The 13699-nt window shown below is 38.1% G+C and overlaps 1 protein-coding gene across 1 annotated transcript; it reads left to right on the forward strand.

Annotated features, from left to right (window-relative positions):
• Positions 1 to 10256: 10256 nt before the first annotated feature.
• On the forward strand, positions 10257 to 11281 carry LOC130966161 (thioredoxin X, chloroplastic-like). The gene is made up of 3 exons (XM_057890931.1): positions 10257 to 10270; positions 10357 to 10678; positions 11075 to 11281. Exons 1-3 carry the CDS (start codon positions 10257 to 10259, stop codon positions 11279 to 11281), a joined length of 543 nt encoding a protein of 180 aa, XP_057746914.1.
• The last annotated feature ends 2418 nt before the right edge of the window (positions 11282 to 13699 follow it).

The raw sequence follows: 13699 nt of genomic DNA on the forward strand, positions 1-13699 counted from the left end.
AGAAGTGGTCTTGATGCACCCTTGAGATGAATCTCTCCATCTCTCATGACTCGGAGGTGGAAGCTTTTGCCTTCCCTTTCCTCTTTCTAGAGGTTTCTCCGGCCTTAGGTGCCATAAATGGTTATGGAAAAACAAAAAGCAACACTTTTACCACACCAAACTTAGAAGCTTCGCTCGTCCTCGAGCAAAAGAAGAAAGAAGAGAGTAGAAGAAGAAGAAATAGAGGAGATGGAGGGGGGCTTTGTGTTTCGGCCAAAAGGGAGAAGTAATGTTTAGGTTGTGTGAAAATGAAGGAGTGAAGAAGGGTTTATATAGGGGTGGAGAGAGGGGTTTTTGGGGAAGAGGTGTTGAGGTGATTGATGAATGGGTGAAGAAGAGAGAGAGTGGTGGGGTAGGTGGGGATCCTGTGGGGTCCACAGATCCTGAGGTGTCAAGGATAATTCATCCCTGCACCAAGTGGCGAGCAAAAATGCTCCTTCTGCCAATCCTGGCGTTAAACGCCGGGCTGTTGCCCATTTCTGGCATTTAACGCCAGCTTGGTGCCCATTCTTGGCGTTAAATGCCACTCTGGTGCCCTTTCTGGCGTTAAACGCCCAGAATGGTGCCAGACTGGGCGTTAAACGCCCATTTGCTGCCCTTACTGGCATTTAAACGCCAGCAAGCTTTTCCTCCAGGGTGTGCTATTTTTCTTTCTGTTTTTCATTCTGTTTTTGCTTTTTCAATTGATTTTGTGGCTTCCCATGATCATCAACCTATAAAATAACAAAGGCAAATAGATAAATATAACATTGGGTTGCCTCCCAACAAGCGCTTCTTTAATGTCAGTAGCTTGACAGTGGGCTCTCATTGAGCCTCACAGACACTCAGAGCATGATTGGGGCCTTTCAACACCAAACTTAGAGTTTGGTTGTGGCCTCTCAACACCAAACTTAGAGTTTGGTTGTGGCCTCCCAACATCAAACTTAGAGTTTGAATGTGGGGGTTTTGTTTGACTCTGTATTGAGAGAAGCTTCTCATGCTTCATCTCCATGGTGGTAGAAGGAGAACCTTGAGTCCGATAGTTTGCAATGTCTGCAATCCATGGAGCTTCCTGAATAACAAACAATTGCTCATTCGGAAATGTCTCAGAGATCTCAGTGGAGGGGAGGGACGCCCCAGCTACTGGTTCTATCCGAGACAAGTGATCAGCTACCTGGTTCTCTGTCCCTTTTCTGTCTCTTATTTCTATATCAAACTCTTGCAGAAGCAACACCCATCTTATGAGCCTGGGTTTTGAATCCTGCTTTATGAGTAAGTATTTAAGAGCAGCATGGTCAATGTACATAATCACTTTTGACCCTACTAAATAGGATCTAAACTTGTCAATGGCATAAACCACTGCAAGTAACTCTTTTTCTGTGGTTGTGTAATTCTTCTGTGCGTCATTTAGAACACGGCTAGCATAATAAATGACGTGCAGAAGCTTGTTGTGCCTCTGTCCCAACACTGCACCAATGGCATGGTCACTGGCATCACACATTAGTTCGAATGGTAATGTCCAGTCTGGTGCAGAGATGACTGGTGCTGTGACCAGCTTGGCTTTCAGGGTTTCAAACGCCTGTAGACACTCTGTGTCAAACACAAATGGTGTGTCAACAGCTAGCAGATTGCTTAGAGGTTTTGTAATTTTTGAAAAATCCTTTATAAACCTTCTGTAGAATCCTGCATGCCCCAGAAAGTTTCTGATTGCCTTAACATTGGCAGGTGGTGGTAATTTTTCAATTATCTCTATCTTTGCTTGATCCACCTCTATTCCCTTGCTTGAAATTTTGTGCCCAAGGACAATTCCTTCAGTCACCATAAAGTGACATTTCTCCCAGTTTAAGACCAGGTTAGTCTCTTAGCACATTTTCAAGACAAGTGCTAGATGATCAAGACAGGAGCTGAATGAGTCTCCAAATACTAAGAAGTCATCCATGAAGACTTCCAGGAACTTCTCTACCATATCAGAGAAGATGGATAGCATGCACCTCTGAAAAGTTGCAGGTGCATTGCATAGACCAAAAGGCATTCTTCTGTAAGCAAATACGCCAGAAGGACAGGTGAATGCTGTTTTCTCTTGATCTTGAGGGTCCACTACAATTTGATTATAGCCTGAATAGCCATCCAAAAAGTAGTAATATTCATGACCTGCTAGTCTCTCTAGCATCTGGTCTATGAATGGTAAAGGAAAATTATCCTTCCTGGTGGCTGTATTGAGCCTTCTGTAGTCAATACACATACGCCACCCTGTAATTGTTCTTGTAGGAACCAGTTCATTTTTTTTATTATGAACCACTGTCATGCCTCCCTTCTTGGGGACAACGTGGACAGGGCTCACCCAGGGGCTATCAGAAATAGGATAAATAATCCCAGCCTCTAGTAACTTAGCGACCTCTTTCTGCACCACTTCCTTCATGGCTGGATTTAGCCGCCTCTGTGGTTGAACCACTGGCTTAGCATCTTCCTCCAATAGGATCTTGTGCATGCATCTTGCTGGGCTAATGCCCTTAAGATCACCTATGGACCACCCAAGAGCTGTCTTGTGTGTTCTTAGCACTTGAATTAGTGCTTCCTCTTCCTGTGGATTTAAAGCAAAGCTTATGATCACTGAAAAAGTGTCACATTCTCCCAGAAATGCATATTTCAGGGATGGTGGTAGTTGCTTGAGCTCGGGCTTAGGAGGTTTCTTCTCTTCTTGAGGAATTTTCAGAGGTTCTTTTATTTCCTTTAATTCCTCCAGATCAGGCTGAACATCTTTAAAGATGTCCTCTAGTTCTGATTCGAGACTTTCAGTCATATTGACCTCCTCCACCAAAGAGTCAATGATATCAGCGCTCATGCAGTCATTTGGGGTGTCTGGATGCTGCATAGCTTTGACAACATTCAACTTGAACTCATCCTCATTGACTCTCAGGGTCACTTTCCCTTTTTGTACATCAATGAGAGTTTGTCCAGTTGCTAGGAAGGGTCTTCTTAGGATGAGAGTTGCACTCTTGTGCTCCTCCATTTCCAGCACTACAAAGTCAGTTGGAAAGGCGAATGGCCCAACCTTGACAATCATGTCCTCAATTATGCCTGATGGATATTTAATGGAGCCATCAGCAAGTTGGAGACATATCTGGGTTGGTTTGACTTCTTCAGTCAACCCAAGCTTTCTGATAGTGGATGCAGGTATTAGATTGATACTTGCTCCAAGGTCACATAGGGCTGTCTTGGTACAAGCACCTTCTAATGTGCATGGTATCATAAAGCTTCCTAGATCTTGAAGCTTCTCTGGTAAGCTTTTCAGAATGACTGCACTGCATTCTTCAGTGAGAAACATTTTTTCAGTTTCTCTCCAATCCTTCTTATGACTTAAGATCTCTTTCATGAACTTAGCATAAGAAGGTATTTGCTCAAGTGCCTCTGCAAACGGAATCTTTATTTCAAGAGTCCTTAGATAGTCTGCAAAGCGGGCAAATTATTTATCCTATTCCGCTTGGTGGAGTTTCTGAGGATAAGGCATCTTGGCTTTATATTCTTCAACCTTAGTTGCTGCAGGTTTATTCCCTACAGAGTTGGTTGGAGAAGCCTTTTTAGAGGGGTTACTATCAACACTCTCAGGTGTCTGATTCCTCATTGGCGTTTGAACGCCAAGACTGGGTGCTTTTTGGGCGTTTAACGCCAGATTGCAACCCTTTTCTGGCATTTGAACGCCAGAATTGGCTACCCATTGGGCGTTTAACGCCACTTTCTTACCCTTTTCTGGCGTTTGAACGCCAGAATCATTTCTCTCTGGGCTCTTACTGTCCTTAGAGGGATTTTGGGTAGTTGGTTGGTCATCCTCTGTCAGTTGTTCCTTTCTTAGCTTTCTGCTGCTTTGAGTTGATACATTCAATGTCTTCCCACTCCTTAATTTAACAGCTTGGCATTCTTCTGTTATCTGTTTAGATAGTTGCTGTCTTGTCTGATTCAATTGTGCTTCCACATTCTTGTTAGCATTTTTAGTGTCTTGGAGCATCTCTTTAAATTCTACTAATTGTTTTGTCATAAGGAGTAATTGTTGATTAAGCTCAATAATCTGTTCTTGAGGATTAGGATTAGTAATTACTGCCCTGGCCTCTTCCTTTATGTAGGACTCATTGCTAGAGTACAACTGTTGATTTCTAGCAACAGTATCTATGAGTTCTTGAGCCTCTTCAATCGTCTTTCTCATGTGTATAGATCCACCAGCTGAGTGGTCTAAAGACATCTGAGCTTTTTCTGTAAGCCCATAGTAGAAGATGTCTAACTGTACCCACTCTGAAAACATTTCAGAGGGGCATTTCCTTAGCATACCTCTGTACCTCTCCCAGGCATTATAAAGGGATTTATTATCCTCTTGTTTAAAGCCTTGGATGTCCAGCCTCAGCTGTGTCATCCTTTTTGGAGGGTAAAATTGATTCAGGAATTTGTCTGATAACTGTCTCCATGTTTTTATGCTTGTTCTGGGTTGGTTATTTAACCACCTCTTAGCTTGATCTTTTACAGCAAATGGAAACAGTAATAATCTGTAGACATCCTGATCCACCTCTTTATCACGTACTGTGTCAGCAATTTGTAAGAACTGTGCCAGAAACTCAGTAGGTTCTTCCTGTGGAAGACCGGAATACTGGCAATTTTGCTGCACCATGATAATGAGTTGAGGATTTAGCTCAAAGCTGCTTGCTTTAATGGGAGGTATACAGATGCTACTCCCATATGCAGCTGTAATGGGGTTAGCATATGACCCCAGAGTCTTTCTGGACTGCTCAATTCCACTTAGGTCCATGATGGAGAAAGGGAGATGATATAGATTCACAAGTAAAGTAAAAAAATTTTTTTTTAATTAGGAATGACCGAAAATAATAAAATAAAATAGAAAAGAAAATAAAATAAAATTTTGAAAACTAAATAAAATCAAAGCAAATTGAAAACTAAATTAATTAATTAATTAAAAAGATTTTGGAATTAGCAATTAAAAAGATATGATTGAAAATTATTTTGAAAAAGATATGATTGAAGAAATTAAAAAGATTTGATTTTTGAAAAAGATTTGAAAAGATCAATTTTTGAAATTAGAATTTTAACTTGACTAAAGAAAAGATATGATTTTGAAAATCTTTGACTAATTTAATGCAAAATTTCGAAAATTATGAGTAAAATAAGGAAATGATATTTTTTTATTTTTAAATTTTAATGAGGAAAGAGAAAAACAACAAAACGACACTAAACTTAGAAATTTTAGATCAAAACAAAGAGAACAAACAAGAAAACTTTGAATGTCAAGATGAACACCAAGAACACTTTGAAGATCAAGATGAACACCAAGAACAATTTTTTTTTTAATTTTTAAGTGAATAAAAGCACAAAAGACACCAAACTTAAAATTTTTAGAAAATCAAACACAAATTTTCGAAAATTTAAAGGAAAACACAAAGAAGACACCAAACTTAAAATTTTTAAAGATCAAGGAAGGACTAAGAACATGCAAATTCGAAAAATTAAAGGAAAACAAAAGCATGCAATTGACACCAAATTTAAAATATGAAACTAAACTCAAATAAAAGACTCTAAACCAACAAAAAATAAAACAGTCCTAATCTAAGCAACAAGATAAACCGTCAGTTGTCCAAACACGAACAATCCCCGGCAACGGCGCCAAAAACTTGGTGCACGAAATTGCAATCACACTTTTGCAATTTCGCACAACTAACCAGCAAATGCACTAGGTCGTCCAAGTAATACCTTACGTGAGTAAGGGTCGATCCCACGGAGATTGTCGGCTTGAAGCAAGCTATGGTTATCTTGTAACTCTTAGTCAGGATATCAATAATTCTCAGGTTTAATTGTGAAAAGTAGAAGAACATGAAATAAATACTTGTTTTGCAGTAATGGAGAACAGGTTGAGGTTTTGGAGATGCTCTATCTTATGAATCTCTGCTTTCCTACTGTCTTCTTCTTCATACACGCAAGGCTCCTTCCATGGCAAGCTGTATGTAGGATTTCACTGTTGTCAATGGCTACCTCCCATCCTCTCAGTGAAAATGTTCAACGTGCTCTGTCACAGCACGGCTATTCAGCTGTCGATTCTCAATCATGTCGGAATAGAATCCAGTGATTCTTTTGCGTCTGTCACTAACGCCCCACAATCGCGAGTTTGAAGCTCGTCACAGTCATTCAATCCCTGAATCCTACTCAGAATACCACAGACAAGGTTTAGACCTTCCGGATTCTCTTGAATGCCGCCATCAATTCTAGCTTATACCACGAAGATTCTGATTAAGGAATCCAAGAGATATCCACTCAATCTAAGGTAGAACGGAGGTGGTTGTCAGGCACACATTCATAGGTGAGAATGATGATGAGTGTCACAGATCATCACATTCATCAAGTTGAGGAACAAGTGATATCTTAGAATGGAAACAAGCGCTTTTGAATGAAAAATAGTAGTAATTGCATTAATCCATCAAGACACAGCAGAGCTCCTCACCCCCAACCATGGGGTTTAGAGACTCATGCCGTAGAAGATACAATGAGAAATGTGTGATGTGTCATGAGGTAATGATACAATGTCAAAAGATCCTATTTATAGTGAACTAGTAACCTAGGATATACAGAAATGAGTAAATGACGTAAAAATCCACTTCCGGGGTCCACTTGGTGTGTGCTTGGGCTGAGCATTGAAGCTTTCATGTGTAGAGACTCTTCCTGGAGTTAAACGCCAGCTTTTGTGCCAGTTTGGGCGTTTAACTCCAACTTTTGTGCCAGTTCCGGCGTTAAACGCCGGGAATTCTGAAGCTGATTTGCAACGCCAGTTTGGGCCATCAAATCTCGGGAAAAGTATATACTTTTATACATTGCTGGAAAGCCCAGGATGTCTACTTTTCAACGCAATTGAGAGCGCGCCAATTGAGCTTCTGTAGCCCCAGAAAATCCACTTCGAGTGCAGGGAGGTCAGAATCCAACAACATCTACAATCCTTTTTCAGCCTCTGAATCAGATTTTTGTTCAGGTCCCTCAATTTCAGCCAGAAAATACCTGAAATCACAGAAAAATACACAAACTCATAGTAAAGTCCAGAAAAGTGAATTTTAAATAAAAACTAATAAAAATATAATAAAAACTAACTAAAACATACTAAAAACAATGCCAAAAAGCGTATAAATTATCCGCTCATCAGAATCTAAGCACATGGTCTGACCAGAGGAGTTTTAGAAATTGTCACAAGAGTATATATAAGGAGGATCGGATTCAACCGTAGTGATTATCGCTCGTCTTATGAATCTTACCGGTCAAAAGTAAATTACCCAAAATTCATATTTATATTTCAACTTATAAAGACCCCAATCAAAACAAATATATAATAGTATTTCATTTCATATATCGACGAAGCAATTTCACCAAACATACCGCTGATTCATCCAATATAACATAACCACATCATGGCCTCCGACCGAACACAAAATTACATAACAGCCTCCAACCCAAGACAATATCACATCATGGCCTTCGGCCCAAAATATACGGAAATCGGCCCAAAAAGTGGCGTGACCTGGCACACAGGGTCGTCGATGTTTTGGAGGTCAAGCACAAATCTTTGTTTCGTCGAGCAGGTGTTAAACCGGAGCAGAATGAAGACAGTGACGGAGGTATTTGACCTGGTGCACATGGGTGATATCTTTATGTTGTGTTGGTTTCTGTCGAGGCCTGAAGTCCTGAATGATCTATTTGGTTTGTTTGTTTGGTGGCCCTTTTGATCTTTAGAAATGCTAATTAAAATTCGGTAGCGATTATTATATCTACTTTCATCGGTTCGTTGTCTGTTTATTGTGAATTATTTGAAATTACTCATAACTCAGTCCCTCTGCTTATGAATTAGCCAAAATAAAACATGTCATGTGAGCGGTTTAAACAAAATTAGGGAATTATCTTGCGCTATTAGCATTTAACGTTTCTAAATCATGATTCCAGAATATTTCAGCAACTATTTACGGGTGAGTTATCAAAGACCTATTTATCAAGTTATCCTTGCAAATCAGTTTTACACTACCAGAAAAAACATTCGGAATTATTTTCATTTAGCGTATCGTAATGTTATGCCAAATTCCGTTATAAAAGAACAAATTTCTTTATAAAGGATAAACATGTTTCCAATTAAAATGCTTGGATCAACAAAGAATACGAAGAGACTGATTTAAACAAGTTTCAAAGTACTTCTCTATGAGGTTATAATAGACCAATTAGTGAAATTAAATAATAAAATCTCCTTAAAAAACCTTATCAAAGTCTGCTCATTAAAGGACAGGTATTGAACCTCAACCAATTATATTGTACGAATACAACCCGTGTTCAATTGAAAAATATGTGCATCAACGTTTCTATAATTTTATGCACCAACATCATTTTTTTAGTGCACATGTGGCAAAACCTTACATTAATCAGCTAAGTTTGTTTTACATAGTATTTTAATTATTATATTATACAGAAAATTAATATTGCTGTTAAACGGTTCAACAACTTATTATACATACAATAACTATTTTGGTGTTCCTCTTCCTTGTTCAGCCATGCGAGGATTTTTTTTTTTCGTACAGTAAAAAGGACCATACTAAACCATTTATCTAGTTTTAACAACATTTTTAATAGCCCTACACTTGAGCCCAGCATTGGTTTTAGAAAAAATATGCATCTCCAAAAAAAGATACTCTAGAGGCCCATTAGGATTGAGCCAAGTTCAACCGACTGTGTTCCAACATAACCCACCCGACTCGTAACACCGTCGGCCTCTCCTTTGTCATCCTCTCGCCCACCATCCCACGCCGCTTTGATCATTCCTTGTTGATCGTCTCCGGCAAAGCCATACATCTAGCCGAAACATCACTCATTGTTATCCGACGGTGATCGAATCCAGCTTCGGCAAGGACACTATGCAGATCTTCATCCTCCGAACCAACGAGTCACGACAGATACCACACTTTGGAGAGTAGGCAGCTTTGCAGTGTGATTCCGCAGGAGAAAGCTTCCTGCAACTTCATTGACGGTTAGTGACGGATACATAAACATCGAAGCTTATCTTGTATGCGTCAAACGACGTCCACGGCGCTTTTCCTTCCTTTCCAGTCCACCTCCATCATCTCTGATTTAGCGTTAAACAGAATCACTAACTGCCATTAATTTAGTTCTTAAAACATGGTAAACTAATTTTACATAAACCCAAATAATTTTCGAATGTAACAAAAATAACCAGCTACAAAGTAAATTTTGCAAACTAACCCCCCTGACACATGATGCCCACTAACTAATTAAAGGAGGAAAAAGAAAGAGTAATCTCTACCATTAGATTGAAAAAACAGAGAGATCCGACGACCAACATCAAATAGCGCACCGGTTAGCCGAACATAAGTGCTATGTGCACTGGTGTGCCAAAAAATTTTGGCACATGAAATCCGCGCCCCTTTAACACAGTCAGGGCAACAGCAACTGAATTATCATCGTCTCTGTCTGAGGAGTACATAGAAATGCACATGAGTACAGAAAAACAAGTAGTATTTACATTTTTGTACTTTCACATTAGATTTTTTAAGAAAATGTACTCTCAAAACCTATAAAAAAAAATGAAATAAAATTATAGTAGAGATGGTACTTTCCAACACTAAGAAAGAAGTGGCTAGTGGCTGTGAAGTTTAAGCAAAGTGACATAATACCAGTGCCTATAGAATTGTCATTTGAAGTTCGTCGAGAGATATTACGAACTTCACGTTTTTTTGTGATTCGCCGAAGAAGGGTAGACGAACCTCAGTCAATATGTTGAGGTTCATCTAGTAGTAAGATGAATTTTTTGCAATAAAAAAATTAAATCTCTGAAAATAAATTTAAAATAATTGTTTTTGGAATTAATATTTTTTATTTTATTTCAAAAGAATTTCCTTCCTAAGAAGATTAGTAAAAATATTAGAAGTTCTTAAGTTATGCTAGAATGCAATCTGAGTCAAGGCAGTAATCCTAAGAAGACTTACGACAAAGTACAATATCTTTTGTATATTCATTTTATTAGTAGAACACTTAAATTGTTTGAGAACTGAATGTAGGTATCTAATGCCGAACTAGTATATAATGCATGTATCTCTCTAAACTCTTGCCTCTCAAATTTATAGTTCATGGCTTTGTCTTTGGTGGAAAAAGTATTTTCCGGACCTTGGTGGACCAGATGGAAAGATGCCATTTCAATGGCCAGGATGGCGTTCGTACAGTATTTATTGAAAATTATGTATTTGACCCAAAACTTGATAAAATTGCAAACCGGTTCAGCTGGTCTGGTTCGATTTGAGTGTTAAGACCCGGTTTATTACTTTCGACGCTTCCACTCCGTACACTTGCATCTACCTCCTCCGCCTCCTCTTACTCTGCTGCTCCTTTGTTTCACTGCTCCGTTCCGACAAGGCTTTCCTTTTATTCCTCCCAAAGAAGAACTACATGTCCCAAGCTCCGCTATTTCCGTCAATTCGCCGTTACGTGCGGCACCACCATCACAGAGATCAACGAGACACAGTTTAACGACACTGTTTTGAAGGCTAACCGTCCCGTTCTCGTTGAGTTCGTCGCTAACTGGTGCGGTCCTTGCCGTTTGATCTCTCCCACTATGGAACCCCTAGCTCAGGTCTCTCTCGCCCTCCAAATTCCTTTTTCCTGAAGAATTTATCGTGCCGTTTTCTACTATCTGATAATATTAATTAATTTATTCGTTAATTAACAATAAATAATTCTTCTTTTGATAACAAAATTTAGAGTGTTGGTTAGAGTGTTGTCTTATTTCATGTCTCCATTGAATGAAACAAAAGTAAAAAAAATTAGTGTGAGTTTTTTAATAGAGAGATATTTGCCATGCTAGCAACACATACTTAAGCTTGGAATGATTTATAACCTTGATGAACCATGAAAGTAAGGACATGATTTTAAGAAATGCAACACATCTTGTCATATGAACAGAAACTTCTTGCTGAATGTTCTTAAGGATTTTCTCTCAAACTGAAATGTTTTGTATCATAAATTGCAGGAATATGAAGACAGATTAACAGTGGCGAAGGTTGATCATGATGCGAACCCTAGGTTAATCGAAGAGTACAAAGTTGATGAGCTACCAACATTCATCCACTTCAAGAATGGACAGGAAGTTCCAGAAAGCAGAAGAGAATGTGCAATCACCAAAGTTAAACTCAAAGACTATGTGGATGCTTTATTGGAATCAATCTCAGTTTCGTAGAGACGAGTCGAAATTCTGTTTCCCTCTCGGTTTGCCGGATTTTTACATTCTTGAGTCAACTGTATAACATAAGCTGCAAATACAAGATGTTTTGTTTAAGTAAATTTGTGACTTTCTATCCCTCTTTGGGTTTTCCTTTGTTGTTTGATTCAGGTGTATAAATTTCTTCTCCTTTGACAGAAGTGTAATTGGTAATTTTGTTAAACAATCAAGAGGCTTAATGTAATTAGGGTTGTGAAATTTGATGTTATTACAAAAGTTTATTCTACAAAATTGAAATCCTTAAATTGAGTGATTCATAACTCTATTTGCAGTATTCCCAGCACTACTACTTCTCTGCATGAATGAAAATGATGTTTATACAAAGTTATAGACAATTGTGGAAGTAGCAAATAATTCAATATATTAGAAATGTAAGTATATATAACTCACTTCAATGTTAATAGAGCAGAGTAATAGATTGAAAAGCAAAAATGGTATGGCATAAAAGTAATTGAAGTATTATAGTGATCATTGTTCCAAAAAAGAAAAACCCAAATATTTAGAATAAAGATCTTATAGGACATGAACAAAGGCCATGCTATAGTATCTCAATCTCAAGGAAGCTTAAAAATAGACAAATTCATAGGGAAAAGGAACTTCTAAACTATTGGACTAATATTACAAACATTTTCTTACAGGGTGTAACACCCCCTCCCCCCTCTCTCTCTCTCTCTCTCTCTCTCTCTCTCTCTCTCTCTCTCTCTCTCTCTCTCTCTCTCTTTCTCTCTCTAATGGCAGTGCAAATTCTCAAACCGAATTCCTGTGCTCCTTGTCATCTCTTATTCTCCAAAAGGTTACGACTTTCAACTTCCACCACTCGTTCGGTTTCTCAAGCACCCACTTCTTCTTTTTCTTCTACGCACGTCTATGCCCTGATCTCCATCGTCACCAAACGACCCTTCACTCCAAACACCCCTGAACTCACCCAAAACAAAACAAAACAAATTGAGCAGTTAACATTACAATTAGGATTGTACCGTTATCAGTTAACAAAAAAATTAGAATGTTTAACGGAATAAATAGAGAGAAGTCATAGCAATTTTAGTAAGATAAAACTTTCTATTAGTCATAGCAAATTCACACACACACACACACACACACACACACACACACACACACACACACACACACACACACACACACACACACACACACACACACACACACACACACACACACACACACACACACACACACACACACACACACACACACATATATATATATATATATATATATATATATATTCCTATCAACAAGTGGTGGCTTACTTGATAACAAGAGGCTAAATATAACAAATTCCTGTCCAAGGTGGCTTACTGGACTAATATATATAAGGACTCATATATAACAAATATGTGTTGATTGCTTCAGCAGCTTTGCTCTTTTTGTTCCCTCTTATTTTTTTTCTTTGCTGATCATAATTTACTTTCAAGAGATGACCTTTTATGTCCAAAATCACTCTAATTTCTTTTGGTAATTCTTGAGGCTTATGGCTGATAAACTGTGAAGAACCATGGCTGATAAATTGTGAAGAACCTGGGAGTATTTTAATGCAAGAATTTGTGAAGATAATTTACCACTGATAAATTTTCAAGATTGATAGTGAAGAATACTTAGGCAGTTAGGCTAAAAAAGAAGTTAACCATGCTTATAATACGCTGTTACCTTTGGAATAAGAAAAAATAACTCCCTTGGCCGATGCACAAGGGCGACAAGCGGATCAATGTCTGGAGCAACAGTTCTTGAAGCAAGATGTTTTAAAATTACTCTCAATGGTGCACCAAGGACAACCTGCCTCACTGATGCAATTTTCACCAAAAAGGATTGCCTTTGATCTGCACATAATCGGAAACACCACCAATTATAAAAGACCAACATCAACAACCAAATAATTGAATCTAGAAATGCTTTTTCCCCCATCCACAAGAATTGCAATTCAATGCAGAATAGATTCTAAGCATAGAATGATTAAAAATGTAATTTGATTGACATTTGAAAGGGTTTATATTTAGTATAATAAAGTAAATACATGAAATTCAATAAAGCATGAAGTACATGAGTTGACAGACTAGAAACTAATTTCCTGACAAATCAAGGCTTTGATATCATGTAGTGACCATCCCAAAAACTTAAGCTATTAGGTGAACGCACATGAATGCCTCTTATTATATCACTTAGTATAAGATATTTTACAAATCCTATCTAATATCTAATATAAATAACAAATGTAGATATTGATTCCTGAAATTAAAATAGAAAGGCAACAACTCCCCATAATAATGGAAATGCAATTCATCTCAACCATTTTAATGCATAGAAAATACAGTAGCTAACAATTTAGGAAGAACTTCTCATGGAAAGGGGCACGTCAAT

The sequence above is a fragment of the Arachis stenosperma genome, chromosome 3, assembly GCF_014773155.1.
Source record: "Arachis stenosperma cultivar V10309 chromosome 3, arast.V10309.gnm1.PFL2, whole genome shotgun sequence".
Taxonomy (NCBI): domain Eukaryota; kingdom Viridiplantae; phylum Streptophyta; class Magnoliopsida; order Fabales; family Fabaceae; genus Arachis; species Arachis stenosperma.

What these genes read in the sequence shown, in the direction of transcription:
- LOC130966161 (XM_057890931.1), top strand. An exon ending in CTATGGAACCCCTAGCTCAG is followed by an intron (nt 10,679 to 11,074) that starts GTCTCTCTCGCC and finishes CATAAATTGCAG; the next exon opens with GAATATGAAGACAGATTAAC.